Source organism: Glycine soja, chromosome 18 (genome assembly GCF_004193775.1).
Source record: "Glycine soja cultivar W05 chromosome 18, ASM419377v2, whole genome shotgun sequence".
NCBI lineage: Eukaryota > Viridiplantae > Streptophyta > Magnoliopsida > Fabales > Fabaceae > Glycine > Glycine soja.
This window is the reverse complement of record NC_041019.1, coordinates 7,824,326-7,849,874: the sequence shown is the minus strand read 5'-3', so window position 1 is coordinate 7,849,874 and position 25,549 is coordinate 7,824,326. Positions and strand designations below refer to the sequence as shown.

The 25,549-nt window shown below is 31.6% G+C and overlaps 2 protein-coding genes across 2 annotated transcripts; one reads left to right on the top strand and one right to left on the bottom strand.

Moving 5' to 3' along the window:
• Window positions 1-9,680: 9,680 nt before the first annotated feature.
• LOC114395987 (probable serine/threonine-protein kinase WNK11) lies at window positions 9,681-12,267 on the bottom strand. The gene is made up of 3 exons (XM_028357867.1): window positions 12,080-12,267; window positions 11,010-11,513; window positions 9,681-10,521 (listed from the first exon to the last, which is right to left on the bottom strand). The coding sequence occupies exons 1-3, from the start codon at window positions 12,080-12,082 to the stop codon at window positions 10,129-10,131; spliced, it is 900 nt and encodes a 299-aa protein (XP_028213668.1). The 5' UTR covers window positions 12,083-12,267; the 3' UTR covers window positions 9,681-10,128.
• An 8,233-nt stretch (window positions 12,268-20,500) lies between these two features.
• LOC114397592 (FRIGIDA-like protein 1) lies at window positions 20,501-24,736 on the top strand. The gene is made up of 3 exons (XM_028359705.1): window positions 20,501-21,456; window positions 23,555-23,718; window positions 23,792-24,736. Exons 1-3 carry the CDS (start codon window positions 20,604-20,606, stop codon window positions 24,410-24,412), a joined length of 1,638 nt encoding a protein of 545 aa, XP_028215506.1. The 5' UTR covers window positions 20,501-20,603; the 3' UTR covers window positions 24,413-24,736.
• The last annotated feature ends 813 nt before the right edge of the window (window positions 24,737-25,549 follow it).

Below are 25,549 nucleotides of genomic sequence, written 5' to 3'. Positions count from 1 at the left end.
CAAGCTTTTAATTTGTTCCTTAGAAGTTAGAAGTATTGAGTGATTTGAGTACTCATGATCATTTACATGCACTAACCCATTAACAATAAGAGTAAAATGATCATTTGGGAGTAGATTGGGACAGGTCTTCCACAAATTAATTTTAGATCAATTTAAAATTTTGTAGATATATATAATCTATATATAAGAGTTTTTAATCAAGTAAATGGTAAGTTTTAGAATGAATTATTTAACAAAATGTTATTGAATGATTTAAGAGTAAGCTTGAGTTACACTTTAGTAAAATTATCTATTAAATTCTTTCTCCTTCTTTTATCCGTTAAATGTTATTGAATGTAATTGAGACAAATGCAAAGAGGAAAATCCTAATCCTGAAGCTCAAAAGTTCTTTGATATGCTTGCAACTACGCAAGCACCGTTGTGGGAAGGATGCGAGCATCATTTAGAATTGTCATCTTTTTTGGCCTATCTTAACTTTAAATTTGATTATAATATGTCAGAAGGGTGTTTTAATCGTATGGTTCAATTTATGGGCAACCCCATGCCAAAAAACAATACTATGGTGGGTAATTTTTATCAAGCTAAAAGGTTGGTGCAGAAATTGGGTCTCGGTTGTTTGAAAATTGATTGTTGCCCAAATGGATGCATGTTGTGTTACAAAGAAAATTCAGATAAGAGTATAACTAATTTCTTTTTTTGTAAAAGTGATCGGTACTTGACAATTAATAGGAGAGGGATTGAAAAGAAGTTTCCTATTAAAATGTGGTACTTTCCACTCATTCCAAGACTAAAAAGATCGTACTCTTCAATGGCCGCTGCATTTCACATGAGATGACACAGTGAAAATCAGAGGGACCCGAATGTCATGTGTCATCCATCTGATGGTGAAGCGTGGAAGCATTTTGATAGAATGCATCCAGAATTTAGTCGGGACTAAAGGAATGTCAGATTAGCGTTATGTTCAGATGCGTTTAGTCCTTTTTGGTCAATTTGGGAAGACTTGCCCTTGTCCGATTATCTTAACTCCATATAATCTTCTTCCTTGCATGTGCATAAAGAGAGAATTTATGTTTTTAACTATCTTAATTCCAGGTCCATCAGACCCAAGGCACAAGATTGATGTGTACTTACAACCACTTATAGATGACTTGTGCACTTTGTGGAATGATGGCATACCAACTTTTGATGTGTCATTGAGGCAAATTTTTTTATGAAGGCTGATTTGATGTGGACAATCAATGACTTCCCAACTTATGGGATGTTGTCAGGTTGGACAACTGCTGGCAGACTTGGTTGTCCTATATGTATGGAACGATCGAAGACATTCACAACTTTAAATTTTCACAAGGTATGCTATTTTGATTGTCATCGCCAATTTCTTCTACTTAATCATGCATATAGGAGGAATAAAAAATCATTCAAGGTTCGGGTTGAGACCTCACCCCTCCTCCATGTTTGTCTAGTCTTGACATTTGGAATAGAGTTGCACATTTATTGTTCTGTCTTGTGTCACAAGAAGAAAAAGATTTTCCTGATTATGGTGTTGAACATAATTGGAAGAAGCAAAGTATATTTTGGTTGTTACAGTATTGGAAAACACATTTATGCGTCATAGCATTGATGTCATGCACACAGAGAGAAATGTGTTTATGAATGTCTTTAACATTGTGATGGACATCAATAGAAAAAGTAAGGATACACATAATGCTCGAATAGATTTAGCAGAAATATGTAATCAAAAGGAGCTTGAGTTGGTAGATGTTGGTCGTGGCAAGTTCTTTAAACAAAAGGCAGCTTATGCAATGACCAAATCCCAGAGACTCGTCGTTCTTAAATGGGTCAAAGAACTAAAGTTACCAGATGGCTATGCCTCCAATTTATGCCTCAAATGAGGTCTGAACTTTGAAGTCTAATTTCTCAAATGATCAAAGTTTAAAAAATACACACACAATGTCTCTATTTATAGCCTAAGTGTCACACAAAATTGGAGGAAAATTTGAATTTCTATTCAAATTTCACTTGAATTTGAATTTGAATTTGAATTTGTGGAGCCAAATTTGGAGTCAAAATTTCACTAATTATGATTAATGAATTTTAGCTATGGTTCAGCTCACTAATCCAAGATCAAGTCCAAGATTCTCCACTAAGTGTGCTTATGTGTCATGAAACATGTAAAGCATGAAGGACATGCAAAGAGTATGACTATATGATGTGACAATGAGGTATAGCAAGCAAATGCTCACTTCCCCCTTAGGCTGGTCCAAAATTTAATTGGATTGGACTTCTCCCAATTCAATTAAATTTCTCTCCCAACACATACATCAAATAGTGCACTTAATGCATATGAAATTATAAAACTACCCTTAATACAAAAACTAGTTTAGGTGCCCTAAAATGCAAGGGCTGAAAAATCCTACATTACTTGGGTACTCTTCCAACACTATGGAGCCCTAAATACAAGGCCCAAAAATAATGAAATCCTAATCTGATATGTACAAAGATAAGTGGGCTCATACTTAGCCCATGGGCCCAAAATCTACCCTAAGGATCATAAGAACCCCAAAGCATTCTCTTACATCTCTAGTCCAATCTTATTGGAGACTTCTATCCAATACCCTTGGGGGGTAGGATTGCATCACCAAAACCTATTTGGAAGCCCCTTGTTGAACTTAACCAATTTTTCAGAGAACTAACTTTGACAACATTAAATGTTGAACAACTAAGAGTTATGGAAAATAACATACGTATGTTGTTGTGTAAGTTAGAATAAATATTCCCACCAAGCTTCTTTGATTCAATGAAGCACCTTCCAGTTTATTTACCTTATGAGGCAAGACTTGGTGGTTCAGTCCAATATCGTTGGATGTATCGTTTCAAGAGGTATAAAATGAGTAATCATTTATACAACATTGTATTATATAATCATTTTTTAAAAAAATACTTATTCATATTAATTTTAGGTTTTTACACTCCCTCAAAAATAAAGTCAAGAATAAGGCTAGAGTCAAGGGATCGATTTGTGAAGCGTACTTAGTGGAGGAGACATCTACCTTTGCCTCGTTTTACTATCTTGATCAAATTGCAACGAGAAGGACTAGGATGCCTCGAAATGTTGATGCAGATGAAGGTTTTTCATCTTCTCCTCATATATCAATTACCCAGGAAGAGTGAGTGGTAAATCCAAAACGTATTTGTTGGACCAAGTTGATCTTCATGTTGCTTACTTGTACATTCTTCAAAATTGTCCAGAGGTTGAGCCATATTTAGAGTAAGATGATTTTAATACTTGTATAACTCTAATTAATAATTTAATGATGTTATGTCGTGTACTTTGCGTAATTTGTTTTATCATTTCTAGTATTTATGAGAATTTTTTGAGGGAGCTGAATCCCACTGCTTTAGATGCTCAACTTAACCAAGACATTTCATTCAACTTTCCTACATGGTTCAAGCAATATGTAGGTTAACATCTTATATATTATTCAAATAATATTTATTCCATAATGATATGGTTTTATATACGACGTTAATTGTCAAATTTTTTAGGTTCTAAATCCAGAAAATAATATTTAAGATTCAATATTGGATAATTTGGCATGAGGACCTAAGAGAAAAGTTGAATCATGGCCTATCTACATTATAAATGGTGTTTACGTACGGGGAACTGATGGTCAACCAGAATCTAATTTTTATGGAATGTTGTCTGATATTATTCAATTGGAATATATTGGCATCCCATTGATGAAGTTAGTTCTATTCAAGTGTGATTGGTTTGATAATACTCCTTATATAGGGACACAAGTAGAAAAAAAAATATGAGATTGTTGAAGTAATGCAATCAAAAAGATATACTAAAGCATATGACTCATTCATATTAGCACAACAAGCAAAACAAGTTTATTTCGCAACATATCCCGAGGGAAATCGAGGATGGTTAGTCGTAATGAAGACAAAAGCTCACAACAAAATCACTGACAATATAGTAAGTGAAACTGAGCAAGAATTTCCATACCAAGATGATGAGCTTGTAGGGCTTCAAGAAGTGTTGGAAGTTGACTCTGATGTCATTAATGAATCTCTTGTGGATGTTGATGGAGGTGGAGAAGAGATAGATGCAGACTTACTTAAACAACTAGACTTGGTTGAACCAGACGAAGATGAATGCATATTAAGTGAGAATGAGATTGAGAGTGGCTTTGATGATATAGATACTTCTTAGGTAATTCATACATTAAAGTTGATTTCATGTCTTATGTTCATTGTGTGTGTGTGTGTGTGTATATATATATATATATATTTGTATGATTGTGGTTTGTAATAATTATTACTTTTGCTCTTGTAGTGAATATGAAAGAGAAGATAAATGACCTATTTTTGTGTAGAAAACATGTTTATGTGAGGTTTCATTAACAAGATGAATTTATTTGTTTAGATGACAGACAAAGGTAGAGGTGGTGGTCGCAAAACATTTAATCGTGGTAGAAGACATGGTGTTAGTTTAGGAGATCCAATTACCACCAACCCTTCCACCTCTTCCATTCACGTATCAACCTAAGAGTCGATGATTCATGTAGATGGCAGACAAAGGTAGAGGTGATGGTCACAAAACATTTAATCGTGGTAGAAGACATGGTGTTAGTTTAGGAGATCCAATTACCACCAACCCTTCCACCTCTTTCATTCATGTATCAACCTAAGAGTCGATGATTCATGTCATTGTGCCGACACCAAACACACTTCTTACAGCTCAAGACCAACCAAATTTGACCTTTGTAAGGGAGTCAATTCCCACTACCCTTATTAGAGATGCTTCACCTTTTACGCCAGATGATTCTCTTACACCTGAGTACCCACCTGATTCAAATTGTGAATATATTGTTGATCAGAGGCCTTTCATTCGTGCATATAAAGGAGAGTAAATGCATTTTATTCAACTATTATTTTTTTCTTAAAATGTTTTTTAAATGTGATATTGACAATGTCTTTATACATTGGTTTCAACCAACATATGGATGCTTTAATATAATATCAGATATCATTAGAGCAAAGTTCGATGAACCAACTCCAAGTTGGTTGAAGGTATCAGTTGACCTTTGCGATAGGTGGTTTAGAGAGTTTAAGGTAATTTGAATTATGGTCTAATTTAAAATGGATTGTTTCTTGTATCATTTCTAATTTAGTTCTTATTTCCTATTTGATGCAAAAATAGTATAGGTGGTACCCAACAGAAGTGCGAGCCATTAGAACTATTTTTGAGACAAAAGGTTCACGCATTTTGAAAAGTGCAAAAACAAGATCATAAATGGCCAAGATAAAAGAAAGTGGATAACAACCAATGTTCAAGCAGCCTTGGATGAACATTAGGGTTCTATAGATTTCCTAAACAAGAGCTCCACTACTAAGGCAAATCGATCTATTAACAGAGGAGCCTCAGCATATTGTGGTGGTTTCATATCTACTGCAGCTCATTTTGAAAAGCTAGTAATTTCACTTTACACACACACTTCACTGATTTTCAATTCAATGTTTTACAATTTTAACCCTTTAAACTTATGTAGCCAAAGGAGTTTCAAAGACCAACAACTGCTTGGGAGGTGATGGAGAAAACTAAGAAATTGAAGTCAGGAGAATGGATTAATGATAAGTCTTGCGAATTGGCGGTAAGTTGTTTTTTTGCTAATTCTATCACTTTATTTGATATATAGTGACTGGTATTATAAATGAACTCTTACCTTTGGTTAATATCTCTTGAATTTATTTTTTCTTGTATTAGTGGTGATTTTCTTGAATATTAATCCTTATATGTCTACAAATTTAACCATTTATCTTCATACCTCACTTTATATTGAAGGAGAAATATCAACATCGTTGAGAGGAAATCTTTCAACATTCGACAGAGGAAGGCACATCTACATAGGATTTCCCTAACATTGTTACTTATGTTAATGATAATGAAATATATTTGAATGTTGTTGGAGGTCCAAATTATAAGGGAAATGTGTATGGGCTAGGTACTTTGAGCAAAAGGTTTAGTTGCTCAAAATTAGCTCCATCTACTTCTATGGCTCCTGTGGAAGACCAAATAAAGGAAATGCATGAGACAATTAATAAATTGAATGTTGAGCTCTTGGCAAAGGCAAATAAGGAGAAGACACTTGAGGAAAAGATGTTGCAGCTGATGGAGAATCGTGACCCCCAAAGTTAGAAGATGCGACAACAAATGCAAGAACAAAATGAGCAAATTCGTCAACAAAATGAACAAATGCAACATATATTACACACTTTCATATTCAGTCTATCATGCCAGCTCCTAGTCCATCGACTACCATAGCGGATGGAACTGAGCGCCATGTTGATGATACTCAGGACATGTGAAAGGATCATTTACTCCTGGTTATTGTTTATTTTACTTTGATTATGCATGTTAATTATGAATTTGAACTTTATTAAAAATTAGCAGATGAAACTTTATTTTACTTTAATTATGCTCGTTACTTTGATTATACAATTTAATTAAAAATTATATCTACAGTCAATAATTATTAAGCAGGTAAAAAATGTAATAAATGGAAAAACAAAAAATACAACATTTTTTCGTTTAGCCATCAAATATGCGACCGAAATAAATAGCGACCGAATACCAACAAAACTGCATTTTAATCTGAAATGATTAGCGACCGAATTATATTTTTTATGTACCTTATTATAAACATAGCTACCAAATTAGTGACAGACAATAATTTAATAAAATTTTAATTTAAAATTAGTTATTCAATAGCGATGGAAATAGTGACCGACTGTTATTTTAATTTATGTAATATTTAAATTTTTATTATTTATGAGCGACCGAGTTAGCAACTAAGAGTTTCGGTTGGTGAATTGGTTCCAAGTAAAATAGCAATCAAATATGCAATGACCGAATTTATTGTCTTGCAAATGATTAATTCAGTCACAAAATAGCGACCGAATGTAAATTTAGTGACTAAGGATTTAGTGATGAGAGTTTTTGCGATGCAAGTAAGTCGGTCTCTATTTTGGTCACTAAATCTTTTAGCAACCGAATTTGATTATTTAGCGATTGATGTTTTGGGTCGCTAAATCTTTTTTTTTTTGTAGTGTTATTTGTCAATGAACACTTTGATATCGTATATGAAAATAAATATAAAAATATCTTAGATTCTTAAGATAAATTTAATAAAAAAATCTTAAAAAACTACATTTAATAAAAAAATCTTAAAAAAAATTAAAGCGGTGATACACCACAATATATTTAGAAGATCAATTTAAATTTTTTTTTTTATTTTTGAAATGTAGATAGTTAATTTTACTAAGTTGTTATAAATTTCAACTCAAACAATATTCATTTAAATTACATTACTTTTTTTTTACAAGATTTAATTTACATTACTGAAATCACATGGAGACCAATATTGACAAACGGTCAATGCATATTTACATTGAAGAGGAGAACGCAAAATAAAAAGTTATCGCAATTTGCAGAGAAGCACTTTCAGAGAAGAGTGTTGTCGTCTTGTTTAAAGCAATATGACTGTTATCATCGTATTTTACCAGAAAATGAGCAAATCTAAAATCTAACTAGTGGGACAGCCACTCATTAAAGTTAATGCTTTAAGATCAAGAGACTTTGCCAACGTTTTCTTCTTATCAATTTGACAATTTTGCAGTTAAAAGCAATATTTAAATGTGGCTTAACTTTAATGTTCTTTTAATTTTGAAATATATTTTATCATTTTGAAAAAATATACATGTAAAATATTTTTTTAGAACTATTTTCATCTTTTTTTTCCCTAAATTGAATTTCAATATTTTAAAAAAATTATCAATAATAATAATAATAATAATGTATCTCAATAAGAATTTTATCATAAATCTAAAATATAATATATATATATATATATATATATATATTCAAAAATATCTATTTATTACAAATTTTAATTATAATGTAATTTATAAATTCAAAAGTATTTATTATTATAAATTTTAGTTATATAAAATAAATATTTATTATATGCACTATACGACTAAAATGCTAATTATTTATTTAATCTTCTCTCTCTTCTCACCCAAAAATTTGCATTTCACATATATTATTCTCAAACTAGTAAAACAGAAATTATCTTTCAACCATTTCAAATTATTTTAATTTTATTTTTATATGTATACATGATGTTCTTAATTTACTATCTCTTTCAATTTATTTTCTTTTATTTTTATTTTTAAATTGAAGTTTAATAGTTTTCTTTTAAATAAATTGTCAATAGTTTAAAACAATATGTATCACAATTTAAAATATTTATTTCATATCCAAAATATAATTTATATATTTAAAAGTAGTAAATTTTTTATGTTTAAAAAATTATTTATTATAATTTTTATTTATAAAATATTAGTTAAATAAAGAGTGATATCCATAAAAATATATTTAAAAGAGCGTAAAAAAAGTTTTCTTTATCATTTCTGATTTTAACTTAATCAAGAGGGATAAATAAATTAATAAGATAACTTTTTTTACTGCAAATTAATAAGATAGTTCATCTCACCAAATAATGACTAGAATAAATAAAGTTTATCATTTATTTATCTTCACTTCCATATCTTTACCATTAAACTGACCCATTAAAACCCCATTATTAATTAAAAAAAACCATGGATTTATGTTATTGGATGAATTGAATATACAATTTTCCGGCCATTGGCGGCAACCTTCTTTTCAAAACCTACCAATTAAATTTTTCTATTCTCTGTTTTGGCAATCAAATTAAATTTTAAAGTCAAAGTCTAACACCGTCATTGCTTGTTAATAAAAAGAAATCAGACTGGTAACTACCATAATTTGCCAACAAATTTGGTTGGGATTGCATTGCATGACAATCCATAATTTACCTAAAGGCTCTTTTCGTCATACCCACTTCCCTTTATCATAATCCTTTCCCCTTCTTCAAAAGTCATTAGGCCAATTTTCAAAATTTAAACAAACCATTTGCTTGTTGAAGTTAATCAAGTTATCATCATCTCTGGGCTGGCCTCCAAGATCAAAGGCTTATTCAAACTTTTGACTACACTTTATGTTTGACTTCAAATCAAATGAAGTACATATTTCAAATTTCCAATGCTCTTGATTGTTCCAACTTCCAAGATCTTATTATCATGATCAAGAGGGACAATGAAATATTAGTTAAATAGAGAATGATATAAGAAAAAAGATGAATAATAATTTTAAAAAATCAATCTTATAAATTTATTTATAGATTTTATTGTTTAGTGTTAATATTATCAGAAATATAAAAAAATGTACTTATTATTATATTAAAAAATTAAAATAATAATAATTTTTTTTAAAAAAATCATCTTATACATAATTATAATGGAAAGGAACAGAAGGAATGTTAATTTTTGTTATATTATTTGTTTTAAGATATACCAATAACAAATGAAATAAATGAGGAAAACTATAAGAATTTGTGATATACGAACAAATGAGAATATTATTCAAAAATAGCATTTAATACTCATATTTTTTTTAAATAGCAAATATTTTGATACAAACTAAAATATTAAGAATACATACTATTTCAAAATGCAAATGTTTCATCACTGAGAATTTCATAAATGATTAGCAAATCTTAAACTACAATAGCAGAGTTGACAATCTGTAGTAGTACATAGAAAAGCCTAAAACTGAATTTATTTGCCACTCGTTTTCTTAGTTGTTGTCATCACAGATACTAAGCTGGACCACTTATAACATTTACTGAAAAATATTAAACTTTGGTAGAATTTTTAATGTACAATATGACAATATCGCCAATCAAGAACACCCTTCAACACTTGTCCAATTTCACAGCCCCACAAAGGGGAAGAATGAAAAACATCTCAAAACAAACACTTACCCTGTTATATCTTCATTCTTCACCCCATGCTCAACCCTTATCCAATTACACACCCTAAACAAAGATAAAAATAAACCTAATACCATAGTCATTATCAAGCCTACCCCAATTGACTTATCAACTCAAAAAAGGGATAAATCATTTATAAAAAACACATCAATATATCAATATAGTGGCATTATTATCTTATAAACTAAAGATAAGATAATTTTAGTCATGGAGCATTAAAATCGTCATTTTCGTCACCATCAAGCACATCAAAGAAGGGGTCCTTGAGCAACTCAGCAGCAGAAGGTCTAGCCCTTGGTTGAGCAAGGCACCTCTCAATGAAAGCCTTCACCTCAGCATCTTTGATCTTGTTCAAGGCCTGTGGTCTCACACCTGATGACACTTTCTTGTATATCTTGGCAACACTGTCACACTCGCTATATGGAATCTCTAGTGTCACCATCTCTAAGACACACATTCCAAATGAGTATATGTCAACCATTTCAGTGTAGTCCTCATCATATAACTCAGGCGCCATGAATTCTGGTGTCCCAAGAATTGAATGTGCAGAGTGGCTCTTCCCCACTATTGCTGCCAAACCCAAGTCGCCAATCTTAACCTAATACACATGAAAACAAAAATAACACTCGTGACATCTTGCAATAAACACCAATGAAAAAATAAATCATAACTATACTAATTTGACCATGATTTACTAATTTCTTTTTTTGTTGAATTCAGGAAATCCTCTATATTGAGATCCATTTGAGGAATGACCTATTGGCTTGCTAAAGTTTAATGATTATACATTAAACATGTATCAAATGAAAGCAAATTTCATAAAATCATAAGCATCAATAATTTTTAAGGCTTTAAAAAACAGTCAGACAGTTTTGGGGTATGATGTGATCACAATTGCAACCTCGTTGTAGTCGAGACACTCCCAAAACCTTGACATTCGGCAAAAAAAAAACACGGCCGCAGACATTTTTTAAAACCTTGATAATTCCCATTAATTTTTTTTTTCTCTTTTGGTTAATTTTCATCTTGACAATCAAGAAAACATGGATTAGAAAAAACATTTCATTTGGGAAAAGAAAATGTTACCTGGCCAGTATTCCCATTCACAAACACATTGCTGCAGTTGAGGTCTCTGTGGATGATACAAGGGTCATGCAAATGCAAGTAATTCAATCCTTCCAATATCTGCTTGGACCACTTTTTCAAGGCCCTCATGGACACATGTCTGTGCTTCTTCCTGTACTTCCTCAGATTCCCACTGGTGCAGACCTCAGTGATGAAGTTCAAGGTGTTGTGCTTCTCATCCCTCCAAACACTGTAGAGGGAAATGATGTTTTTGTTGGTCAAGCTTCTTAGCAACCTCACTTCAGAGTAAAGCCTATCCAGCATGGCAGGGTCATCACTGAAGTTCCTCAGCTTCACTTGGTTCCAAGCCACCTCTATTCCCTCTTCTTGATCAAATGCCCTATACACCTTTTTCACAGCACCAGATCCTAATAGTTCACTGTATCTGCCATATCTTCTTGTTGGATCAACTTCAACAAATGGTTCTGAGTCTTTGTCAGATGCATCAGACTTAACACTCGGCATCTAGAACCAAAACATTGATCACAACACCATCAAAATATTGTGCATATAATTAAATAAATGAATGAATAAAAAATTTGCTTCTTAGGTCTAATTTTCAGAGAACAAAATCATCATGGTACTATAATTTGTGGGAGAAAAAAGGAAGAAAGTAAGCAACCCATCATAAAAATTCATATAAAGATTCTGTTTCTACACAGGAAATAAAAGAAACAAAAATCTGGGATGTTAGTATGCATGAAATTCTGATCAAAATTAATCCAGGGGGCAAATAAGAAAAAGAAATCAAATCTTATGGCTAATTTTTTTTTTCAAAGCAAGGGATTCTCATATCTGAAAGTTGTGGGACTAACCCTTGAGACAAAAAGATCATCGAAATAGGTTGTCTTTTCCATCAAATTTTTTTCTATACGCAAGGTCAAAGAATGGAATCCTTGTCAGCATGCTTAACAAACCTAGTTATTTACTAACTGTGTTGAACCTTGTTGGTGACTATTGGTATTATTTAGCACATTCAGCAGAAGAATAAAATTATAATGCAGAATAGAGAGAAAGGTAGAGATCATTACCATGAGGAAAAATCAATTGCCTTATGAAGAAAAGAGAAGCTGAAGAAACACCACCACTATGTGAGAAGCAGTAGAATCGAATGAGACACATAAACAAGAAAAGAGGAGCCGTTGGTGGCAACTATACATACAGAAAATCAAGGAGAATATGTCAGTTAAATGTGTCGTTAGATTAGGAGTAGGATAGATATTGGAACCGCTTTACAAAATCTTTTCCTGATTGGTAAACAAAAAATGCATTTATATCTTATATCTTATTCAACTTCTCATTATCCCTTTCATCAATTTAAATGAGCAACTCAAATAAAAAAGTCTACATTATCTTTAAGAAATTAATTATATATTGTTGTTCAAATTCAAACTAGCGTTGTTTAAAAAATTCATTTTAAATAATTGTAACAAAAATATTTATTTATCTAAATTTTGAATTTTCGTTATCTTATTTTTTCTTCAAGTTTTTAACCTTGGTGTACCCTGAATTACATGGTCATCGGAGCTAATAGGTTGTTAATTTGCTTTTCAATAAAAACTGTTGAAAAGGGAAAGAAAAAGGGGTATGAATCATATATATTCTGGCTATAACGTGAATCTCATAATATCGGTAGATGGAAATATTCTTATTTTAACGGGAAAATATTAAATTAAATTTTATTATTATTCCTAATAATTAAATTTAATTATTAATTTCTTTATATATTTTTCTAATGAAAGAAAAATGTTTTAAGGATGACAAACGGGCGTCCCGGCGGGTTGAATTAACCCGTTTTTCTAATTTTATTATTATTCCAAAATAATCAATCTGTCAACTACGTCTCACGTATTGAGGATAAATTTTACTATTTATTCTTTTAAAATTATTTCTCACCTATAACAAACAACTCTCATTATTTCCATCTCACAAATTATTTCTCTCTTAAAACAAAATAGCCTAAAATAACCACGGAAGATACTTCAGATGGCTTAAGTCATGTGAATGTGGTTTTTAACATTTGTGACAAGTTTTTAAACACACCGTGAGTCTATGTTTGTAGATTAGATTGAACTGATATCGAATGAAAAACTAATTCAATCTAATCATTCTAATTTATTTAATTCATTATTCAAAAGGTTTTGTTTAAAACATTAATTCATCCGGATCCAATCCAATTTAAAGTGGTTTGGATTTGATTGATATTTGGTTTTGTTTATTTTAGAAAATATTAAATAAATAATATGATATATAATAAATATAACAAAAAAATTTAAAATAATTTTGGCCTAGTACCCAAATTGGGAACGTTGCTAGAGGTTGTTTCCTATTGATTGGGAACCCTAGTTGGTGGGGAACATGTTGGTAAATATTTGTGTTTTAATTTAAAATTTATAAATATATATTAATTCCATTTTATAAAATAAAATATTTATTTTAGATTTTCTTAAGATTTTGTTTTAATGAGTTAACTAGTTTGTTAGATTTGTTTTGACAACTGTAGGTTAGTTTCCAACGGTCATATCTTCAACTCATATTTATATTTTGTTTGTTACTTAAGGTGACCTGTGCCTATATATTCTCTGATAGACCTATAGTCTCGTCCCTTTCTCCCAAAATTTTCTATTTCTTTTCTTATAAAATAATTTATTTCTTGAGAGTAAGAACATTGGTGTTCATAAGGTTCGGGGCTGCACACGATCGGAACCAACGGGTTGGCGTATCTTGGGAGAGGAGCGCAATCAGAATTTCTTACCCGTGCAGTGAGGGCGTTTTCTCTTTAAGGATAGCGTTTACGCGCTTCAACCCAGGCTATATTTTTTTTCTCCTAATTTATTTTTTTCTTGTGTTTATTATATGTTATAATGCATTATTCATGTGCTGTCAATTAAATTTAATTTGCTACTGTTATTTTGTTATTTAATTCAAGATTGTGCATCTTCTTCATATTTATTTTCCTTCATTTTTATTTAATTTTTCTAACAGTCTTAGAGAGAAAATCGTTATCACTTTCTTCTTGCACAGTCTTTTCTACAGTAGCATTCTATTTTACCAAAATATCTATCATGAATATGATTGACTCCCCTTTTAGTAAGTCTGAAAAATTAATGGATGAAGACACAATGTATTATGCTTTATTAAAAATGTTTTATTATATTATTTCATTTCCTTAAATTTTACATTAGTGAGAGATTGTTGAAAAATATTTTCTTATAATTTGAAATTTAAAATATATTTTCTTTATTAATGATGGTTTTGAAGAGAAAATGCTTTTAGAATTAGTTTATGTGAAAAACTAAAAGCATACTTCTAATTTCATTCCTATATGATTAGAAAACTATCTTTTACTTGGTCAAATAATCCTGTGAACACAAGTCTTTAAAATCAGGACATTTGTTGTTTGATTTTTAATTTTTATTGTTTAATGTTATTATTACTACTGCAAGTATTTTGTTGTTACATGTTGACTGATTGTCTCTTTATTTATAACTCATTGATAAAAGATAAGCCTGTGAAAATATAACACACAAAAATAATAAAATAAACACTTTGGTGAAACTTTATATTTTGCATGTCGTATTCTTAAAAGAGTACCTTATAAACAAAAAAATAAAATCTTTATGAGCTATGGAGAAAAAGAGAACCAAATTTGAAATATCTTAAAGTGTGGGAGTGTCTAGTAAAGGTTAATATCCCTATTAATAAGAAAAGGAAAATTGAAAAAAAAAATAATTATATTTTGTTGGATATTTTTTACATAATACTACTTATAGATTCTTAGTTATTAATTCAGAAGTATCTGAAATTTCTAATGGTACTATTATGGAGTCTAGAGATGTGACTTTCCTTGAAAATATTTTTTCTTGAAAAATAAATTTTTAAATCTTTGTATGGTTTGAAACAAGCTCTAAAGCATTGACACAAAAATTTGATTAAGTTATTCTTTTGTATGATTTTCAAATTAATAATAGTGATAAATGTGTGTATGTGAAATAATTTGATGATAATGAATGCGTCATTTTATGTTTGTATCTGGATGACATATTGATATTTGGTAGTAATATGAATTTCATAAATGATGTGAAGTTTTTCTTGTTTAGAAATTTTGATATGAAAGACCTTGGTTGTGTAGATGTGATTTTGGGTATTAAGCTTATAAAGAAAAATGATGACATGACTTTTACCCAATCTTAGTACCTTGAAAAGCTATTGAAGAAGTTTAATTATTTTGATGTGAAACATGCTTTTACTCCTTATGACTCATCCATCAAGTTAAAAAAAAATTGAGTAAAGGAATTTCTTCACATAAATATTCTCAAAGTATCGGTTCTTTGTTGCATTTGACAAACTTCTCTAGGCCTGTTGATATTGTACATGCAGTTGGTAGATTGAAAAGTAATTGAGGGATTTAGTGATACAAAATTGAAGTTCTGATTTTGATGATATAAAAATGACAAGTGGTTATGTCTTTGCTTTAGCTAGTTGTGTAGTATCATGATAATCTACTAGACAAATTATTATTTCACATGAAAGCAAAAATTATTGCTTTAAATACTGCTACTAGTGAGACCAAATTTCTTAAAATATATTATGTGATTTGTCATTGTTGAATAAGTCTATACCTCCAATTCCAATGCATTGTGATAATCAAATAGCTATATCTAAAGGGACTAGCAAAATTTTAATGAAAAAAAGAAGACACTTAAGAGTGAGACATAAGTCTATAAGAAATTTGATTTCTCATGGTGTCATTTCTCTTGACTTTGTCAGGTCAGTAAATAATATTGTGGATCCGCTTACAAAAAGATTGACATGTCAACAAGTATTTGAGTCGTCGAGGGGAATGAGATTAAAACTCATTATTTAGTTACAACAATGGACACCCGTCTCCGTGTGATTAGTGATCCCATGAATGGAGTTCAACGGGTAACAACGAAATTGTTTGTTGACTAAAGTACACCAAAATGAAATTTGGCGGAGCTATTCCGTTTCTCATTCCTATGACGAGGTGTATTATAAATTGTGACAATATTAAGGTTGAGGTATTTATATATGTGTATTTTTGGTAAAAAAAAAATACTTCCTAATGAATCTGATGACAATTATTGTAGGGGTGGGGGTCACAACCCACTCTTTAAGGATTCACCTAGTGAGTGTGGTGGTGGGGCCGCCACTGTGAGATATGGGCTAATCTCTAAGGGACACTCACGAAACAAGATATAAGCGCAAGGTCGTGTAACGCGCTACTACTGATTAGAACCTAATTGAACACCAATATTGTAGGGGTTGTGTACTAAAGTCCGGTTAAAGAATATGTAGTTCAAGACAATCAAGTCACTACATTTTTCTCGGGTGGAAGTTCATAAACACTAGGTAGGCTCAAACCCGGAAGATTCCTTATACCGAAATACAATATCACATGCTCTTTCTCTTATGTTTTTATACAAATTATCTTTTAGAAAATATATTTTAAAATTTTAAATTATGTGGGGGAATGTTGGTAAATATTTGTGTTTTAATTTAAAATTTACAAATATATATTAATTCCATTTTATAAAATAAAATATTTATTTTAGATTTTCTTAAGATTTTGTTTTAATGAGTCAACTAGTTTGTTAGATTTGTTTTGACAACTGTAGATTAGTTTCCAACGGTCATATTTTCAATGGTCATATTTTGTTTGTTGCTTAAGGTGACTTGTGCCTATATATTCTCTTTCCTCCTTTCTAAAAACATAACAGAGCTACAGTCTCATCTCTTTCTCCCAAAATTTTCTATTTCTTTTCTTATAAAATAATTTATTTCTTGAGAGTAAGAGCATTGGTGTTCATAAGGTTAAGGGATCCTTTCGCTACACACGATCGGAACCAACAGGTTGTCGTATCTTGGGAGAGGAGCGCAATCAGAATTTCTTACCCGTGCAGTGGGGGCGTTTTCTCTCTAAGGATAGCGTTTACGCGCTTCATCCCAGACTATATCTTTTTTCTCCTAATTTATTTTTTTCTAGTGCTTATTGTATGTTATAATGCATTATTCATGTGCTGTCAATTAAATTTAATTTGCTACTGTTATTTTGTTATTTAATTCAAGACTGTGCATCTTCTTCATATTTATTTTCCTTCATTTTTATTTAATTTTTCTAACAGAACAGACCTAGAGGAGAAGGAAAGCTCGGTGGAAAAGGCAAGTGGCAACCACGGGGGGCAGTACAGGAGGAGGAAAAGGAATAGGTGCATGACCCAAATGCTGATCATCAATGGCAAAGACTCGTAGATCGATAACTGTTGAAAAAACCAGATATTGAGAAGAAGGTGACAGGTAAATTTCCATCTGTGATATTGGATATTGGGAAAACACCTTATTAATTAAAAGCTTCATGTGCAGCCTCCTTCACTCAAACATCTCAGAACATTTGGGTGTCTATCCTCTTTCACATCATTTGAATTGTGATCACTTTTCTTTGGCACATCGTGCGTTTCTTGCAGCTCTTGAATAGGAAAATGAGCCAGTAAGCTACACTGAAGCAAAGTGAAATTTGTGCGTTGAAAATAATCAAACATGGACTGCATGTAATGCCACGTACAACTTGTGAACTAAAATGGTTGAAAAATACTCCAATCCCTTGTCATGTCCGATGTCCGAGACAACACCATGTCCTGATTGAGTTTGATGTGTTTGACAGGTGTCTACATGTTCGTGTTCATGTCGGAGTTGAGTTTGATGTGTTTAATAGATGTCCATGTGTTTATGTCTGTGTCGGTACTTCATAAATACTGAGTTGTCTTGACATTTCTCACCCGTAAGCCATGCAACTTTATTGTGACGGTCAAACAGCATTGCACATTGTTAAGAATCTTATCTTTTCCAATGAACACACCAAGCATATCGAAGTGGACTGCCAATTTGTTGGAGATGCAATCCTTGCTTTCTTTTTCTACTAAACAAGGTTGGAATTCACAATCTTCATCCCCCAATTTAATATACATGTACATGTGAGTAAATGGTGGAGAAAATATTGGGAGGGAAACAAATTAATATCAATTATATTAGAGCGAATAGAGATAATCGAGATAGAGTTGATTTTTAGCAGATTTTGTTGACATTAGTGTGTTGTACCGTAAATAGGTTCTCCGGTATATTGTTATTGTAAATAGACTCTCTCTGGTATTATATATTTTGGCCCAGTGGTTATCAATGAAAAGAAAGAAAACATTTTTCGCTGCCAAAGTTTGTTAACATCACATCTATTTGATTAGGATTTTAAAAAATTATTCTAGTATAAAAAATTACGTGAATTTTAAAATAATTTATAAAAATATTATAACCCATCAGATTGTGTTAAAAAATTATGATTAAGATTTTATAATTTAAATTTTAATGAATTTATATTGTAAAAATTGAAACTTTTTTTTTATATAAATTTATCATATTTAAAAGAATTTCATAAATTTTAAAAAAATATTCAAAATTATAAAAATCAATAAAAAAATAATAATAATAACCATGAATTGACTTCTCCATCACATTATACGAACAAATGTCCGGGCCATTGAAGCAGCATATAGCTTCTAATTTCCCTCAAATTCACTTGTAATTGTAACATCTTAGAGCTTGGAATTTGATGTCAACTTCCAGTCCAGAGACATTATACAAGATGTGTATCCCTCCTACACACAAGCAACTTGACGTGCATCCCCTGAAATCATGATTACTACGGTAAAAAAAACAAAGTTGTTGTATGGTAATATGAATAATATTAGTTCAAGAATTGAAAATTGATGAAATTGCATTCTTTGAGAAGAAAGTTATGAAAAACAATGAAATGAATTATAGGTAGTGAGAGAAACAAAAGTAAAAGTATGATAACAGATAGAAAAAAAAATCTGAAAAATTTTAGAGTATGACTGAGATTTTTGGATAGATATTTTCTTTTACTAAAAAATTATATCAATATGAAATTCATCAAAATTCATCCTAAAAATAATTTATTGAAATCTTTATAATTTTGAATTTTAAAATATTTTTTAAATTGTAAACAGTTTTAATTAAATATTATCAAATTTTATTATTATTACAAAATAATCCTAAAAATCTTGATCGAATATAATAAGATTTTTTTTAATTAAAAATAATGATTAAATATGATAAGACTTTTTTACATAAAAAATATTTTTAAAATCTTTCAAAATTTCCAATTAAATACACCCTAAACTTTATTTTTATAATAACTTTAAACATTAAAATAATAATATTCTTATTAAAAAAATTAAAATAATCATTATTTGACAACTTAAAAATACGCGTGATTTAATAATTCAAATAATAAAATAACATTTTCGGTGGACTTGTTATGGACTCACTATGGAGCCTGCATCACTAATATGCTCATGTAGGATTGTAGAGAATCTAAGAGTATTTTTAATTAAAGATTTTGAACTCAAGATTCCTTTTTCGTCAAATCTCTCTTTAGATAGACTCTCAAAATCTCCCGTGTGAAGGTTTATTTATTTATTATAAGGGAAAAAACTATGAAGATTTATTTATTTATTTTATAATGTCTCCCTTCCTAATTTCAGAAGAAAATAGAAGAGGGGGACAACAACAAATCTAATCACCTATTCATTTAGTTATGAAAAATTAAAGAGTGTTTAGTTCAAAAATGACACTAGCTTTGTAAATAACATTTGAAAAAATGTGCTTTTAATTTCTGTAGTTTTTGATCAAACATGATTATGTATTTTCATATTAATGAATTTAATTCTGAAACGTTAAAAAATATAATAAATTCTTAAAGAGAAAAAAAATTAAATTCACATAATTTTTAAAATTTGAAAATTAAATTCTTCAACATAAAAATGAAAATAGAGACATTGATCTTGAATGCAAATATTGGAATTGAAAGCATATTTTTCATGTAAATAATAGGTTAGTTTAAAAGTAATGTTTAAAAAGAATAATTCCTAAAAAAAATGCATACAGTACAGGAGTTGTTAGTTTTTATGGTTACTTAAAAAATAGAAAAGTACATTTTTAATTTTTTTTTGAAAGAATAGCTTAGATAAACACTTATAAAAGGACATATATTAGCTTGATGGTGACACTGATGATGGTATAAGTAGTTATGTTATTTTTTTTTAATGATTATGGATTAGTAGAGATATTTTAAGAATTAATTATTATGTTATTTCTAGATTTGATTTCTGTTTCTTGAATTTTGTAAAGATTTGATTGTTATATTATATTTGAATTTTTAATATTTTAAATGATAAAGTATGATATATTTTTAAACAAATTTTAAATATTTATTTTAAAGATATTAATTAAGAAACTTAAAATATAAATATTATTATTGAGAGAAAAAAATTATATTATCATAATTTTATTTAGATTCTCCTGTAGCAGAATAAATATTTGTTTTAACTCCTTAAACAACAACACTTGTTAACAAATCATATTCTTAACTTAAATTTTGAGAAAGAAGTAATGAGTTTTTAAGTGCCAACCTCCCACTCGATTAACGTTCAACTTCATCTCTGAATTCACAAAGCTCTAACAATGGCTACACTGAAGACGATCTCTGCAGCACTGAACCTGGTCGATTCCAAGAAAGAGAATCTCAAGAAAGCCTTCGACGATCTCCAATCCCTTTTCTCTCCCCTCCCTCTCTCATGGTCCGACCTCGATTCCCACTTCACCACCGTCCACCACTCCCTCACCCACCGCTTCCACCTCCTCCAATCCCAATCCGAAACCCTAACCCTAACCCCAAATTCCGACCCACCACCCCAAACCCCCCAAAACGCGAACTTTTCGTCAAACCCTACCGACCCATCATCGAATCACGACGAATCTTCACCTGGGGTGTCCCCCCAAAACGACGCCGTTAAGGGCTCGGTCACGCCCAGGAACGAATTGGTCGCTTTCTGCGAGAAAATGGACGGTGTAGGATTGATGAATTACGTCAATGACAACTTTCAGGATAGGGCAAGGATTCAGGCGGAGCTTCCCGGCGCGTTTCGACACGCGCCGGACGCCGGCGCGATGGTTCTGGGAGCTTTGGAGAGGTTTCACGGGGAGGGTAGTGGTAATGAATTGAAGGAATGGGAATTGAGGAGGATTAGGAAGACTTGCATTGTGATGTTGAAGCAGTTCAGGGTTGCTGCTCTGAGTGTGAGTGCTGAGGCAAGTGTGAGAGCCAGGAAGTTGGCTTTGGCATGGAAAGAGAGGTTGGTGGGTGATGATGACAATATGTTTGGAGCTTTGGGGCTTTTGCATTTGGTTTGTGCATTTGGTTTTGTCTCTGAATTCAGCTTGGATGAGCTTGTTGGCTTTTCGGTTGCGGCCCCGACTAATGAGGAGGACTTCCCAGAGCTGTGCCGGGCGGTTGGGTTGACGGAGAGAGTTCCTGGTAAGGATGTTGACATTTTTTTTTATGAATTGATGGTGTTTGACATTTTGATTGATTGGGGGATGATACCATTGCTGTTTTGTTGGAGTTTAGTATTTCGAAATATAAGGATATAGTTTGAAAGAAAAATGATTCTTGGACCTGACTTTTGTGCCCATATTCCGACTCAGGGTTATTATAACCGTTGGTATTGATGAATGAGAATAAGAAAGAGAGAAGGGAACAAATGAATGGTAATGTGAGTTATCCACTTGCTCTGGATGTGCAAGTAACATAACTTAAATTGAATGTGGCTCTTGTTTCAACTTTGTTTTCTGTTTTATAGATTCTCCATAAGAAATGATGAAAATAGGAAACAATGTGAAAACAAAAAATATGGTTCGTAAATGATGAAAATGAAAAATAAATAAATAAATAACTAAATGCAGCCTAAAGATATTACTTTTATAGTGAGCAAAGTGAAGTTTTTAAAGGGGCTTCTTGTCTTGGAAGAGCTAGTAAAATTCCCTTTGGTAAAATTCAATAATTCAGTAATGTTACGTACGTGTGAAATTTTGTTTATAACCATTAAAATATTTGGCAAGAGAGATGGTGTGTAGTGTACCTCCTCTTTTAATGTGGATGTTACCATCCTCCATGTTTTAAAAAAGGACAAAAATTTCATTCTTTTAATTGGAAACAACGCAAGTTTCACAGGTAAAATCATAGTTTTATGTTAAGACAAAAAAAATTGAATAGTGTATGAGCCCTTTTCGTTACACCTTCTCAACCCCTCTTCCTGTCAATCATACAGATTGTTTCTTCTGAAATTATGGAGCCATGGCTTGCCCTATAAACATCCTCCTACCAATTCAAGTTTTGTCATCTTAAATGTAATCTTATGGCATGTGTGACTATAGCAGATCATAGGATGTTGCTATTTACTGTTTCAATCATATCCTTTTTTTTCACTCAAAACTCAATGAAACAAACCCCTGGTGCAATTAGTAATTTTATATGATTGATGAAACCGTCATGGTTTTATGGATGAATTAGACCCTTTTATCCTATTAACAACAGCCTTATCCTATAAGATGGGGTCAGTAACTTGGAAAACACAATGTCATTGAGCTCAGTCAAAAACCAAATTCTCGTGAGTATTATTCACCATGAGATTCCTTTTAAAAACCAAACTCCTTTATCCTATTGGCATAGAGAAAAAAATTCAGCTACTGATATGACCTTTTCATTGCCTTCCACTGCCAGTTTGCAGTATTAGCAATGTTAAAATGTTGATCCAATGGAAGTCTTTTGTCACATCTGAGAACACATTCTCTGTGGAGTCCTAAAGCCTATTAAAAACTCAAGAAACCTCAGTAAGCTCTACTATGCATGACCAGAGAGGAATCACACTTATTAAGTGTGCCCTTTAGAAACCATTGTATTGGGCCTAAGGATCAGAGGCCCACCATTTCTTAATCAGACGATCCACGGTCCCTCAATTGATAAGCCTGAAAGTTGCGAGCACTTGCTCGGTCGGACAATCTGCAATCGGACAGGCCATTTTCCTTGATTCTCCCCTTGTTGTCTATTTAGAGGATGCTAAACTGTATATACAAGTAAGGAGGTTAGTATATACATAGTCACACATGAGCATGTGTGCATGCATGCAAGAAGAGGCATTAGTGGTGTAGCCGTGTAGGTAATAGGAATAAGAATGAATTTTTGTTAATTTATGATGATGTAAGAGTTTTATCACTTTTATGTTTCTCTGATTATATATATATATATATGAGGAGGGATCCACTTATTCCAAGATTAATTCTTCTAGAGTTACCCCTTATCTTCACCATTCATTTTCTTTGAATCTAATAGATAAGATTAGTGACTTATTACAACTATTAGATTTCAAGAAAATGAATGGTGAAGATGAGGAAGAGTTACTCTTGGAGTAAGATGATCCTTCCCCTCTCTCTCTCTCTCTCTCTCTCTCTCTCTCTCTCTCTATATATATATATATATATATATATATATATATATATAGAAAAATGATGCTTAATTTAGTGTCACTCTCTTAAAGTAGTTTTCTTGGTAACGCAAGGCTTGTTGTGGTTTGCAGATATTGTTCAAAAACTTATAGATAAGGACAAACATATTCTGGCTGTCAAGTATATTCTTGAGTTTAATCTTGCTGACAGGATTTCACCTGTTCCTATTTTGAAAGCTTGTGTGGATGAAGCTAAGAAACTTGGTAAAAGACTTTTCCAGGAAGGAAAGTCATTGGTAAGTGTCACCTTGATTAATAAGCCCAATGAATGGTGCCCTAAACCCTATATTTATTTAGGTATTTTTGCAGAATGAGAGTATGTCTAGAGAAATTAATACACTGAGATCGGTGATCAAGACTATTGAGAGTTATAAGCTTGAATCTGAATACCCACTAGCTAGCCTGGAACAGCATATAGAGCAATTAAAGAGGCAGAAGACAAATAATAAACGTGCTGCACCAGCTCCTGCTGCAAAGCCTCCTCAGCATCAACAGCAACAACAACAGCAAAAGAGAAATATGCAGAACCAACAGCAGCAGACTGGGATCAAGCGTCCTCGAGCATCAGCACCAGTTGGCCCTGCAGCTGTCCTCAAGAATGTCAATTCAACTATTCACCACTACCAGCAATCTCTTGCCCATCAATCAGGTTTGTTTCCAGAGCATCCAAATCCATACATGAGCTCGCCAGCCATGCCATTTGGCATGGTGGCTCCTACCCCAAATGTTCCTCCTTATGCAGGTCCTTCAGCTGGGCCTTATGGTCATGATGGTGTCCCAATGGGTCCCAGTGGCAACCCCAATCTTGGTGGTTCTCATCTTAGCTTGTCAGAGCCACATGTGCAAACTGGTGGTTATTATGATAGAGCCTCTACTTATGGTGGGATTGGGCTGCAACATTATTACCAAGCATCTTATTATCCTCAATAGATCAATAAATCACTTAATTTGCCAGTACTGAACTGGAGGGTTGATATACTAGTTTCTCCCTGACTTTACACTCTGACTGTTATGTTATCAAAAGCTAGTTTGCAATTTTGCGTCATTGACCATGATCCTAGGACAAGAAGTAGATTCTGTAAATAAGAATTGTGAGGTAATGTTTACTGTTACAATTTTAATTACTTGAATCACTTTGTAATTGTATTTATAAAATTATTTCTAGGTTAATCATGGTCATGAGTCTTTACAAAGTTGTAGTTTCAAGTGTGAATGATGAGTTACTTAACAAGTCTACTGTTTTTCATGTGATTATAGGTGGGTCTGTTACATGGATCAGTCATCATTGGTTTTTATTAACTATCAAATTTTCAATAAAACCATATATAACAAGTCTATATTAAAGGATTTTCATCATATGGTCTCTAGTGTTCTACAATTGTAATTGATTTTCTGTTTCCATATCATAAAAGATTCAAAAAAGTTTTACATTGGCTGTTGGCAGCTGCCTATTACAACCCATGTGAAGTTTGATAAAAACAGGCACTTTTTTAATGTCCCAGTCTGAAAAATTGCATGAAGGCCATCATATCTAGAGGCTTTTATTGTTAATCTTGCCACAAAATAAAATTGGATGAAAGTACTCTACTATCCCAAAATCTCACTTTTTTAATGTGAAAGGTTTTAATCCAAAAACATTTCAGCTCTAACAATAGGCTATGGGGAATTATATTGATTCATAAATTACAATGCACTATCCATATTGGATGGCAAAGGCTAGAGGCAGATTCCATTAATTTTATCTTTCTACTCAAGCCTTTTCTTTTTCCTTTTCATCATCAGTCTTATTTATTAGAATTCTCTTGCAAGACTAACATGTAGTGCGGATTCTCGTCTCTTGTTTCTTTGTTTAGAAAGTGTGTATTTGGTACTAATTTTTGATAGAGTTTGTTTTTTTATACACTGTCGTCAATGTAAAATTTTTTAGACTAAATCAATCAAAAATCTTGGGTATGATTTTTAAAATAGTTATTATTAAAGTAACAAACTTATCATACATGTCAGTTTGTAATTGAATGATAGTATGAAAATTCTTTATAATATCAGTGCATAAGCTATTTACTTTTT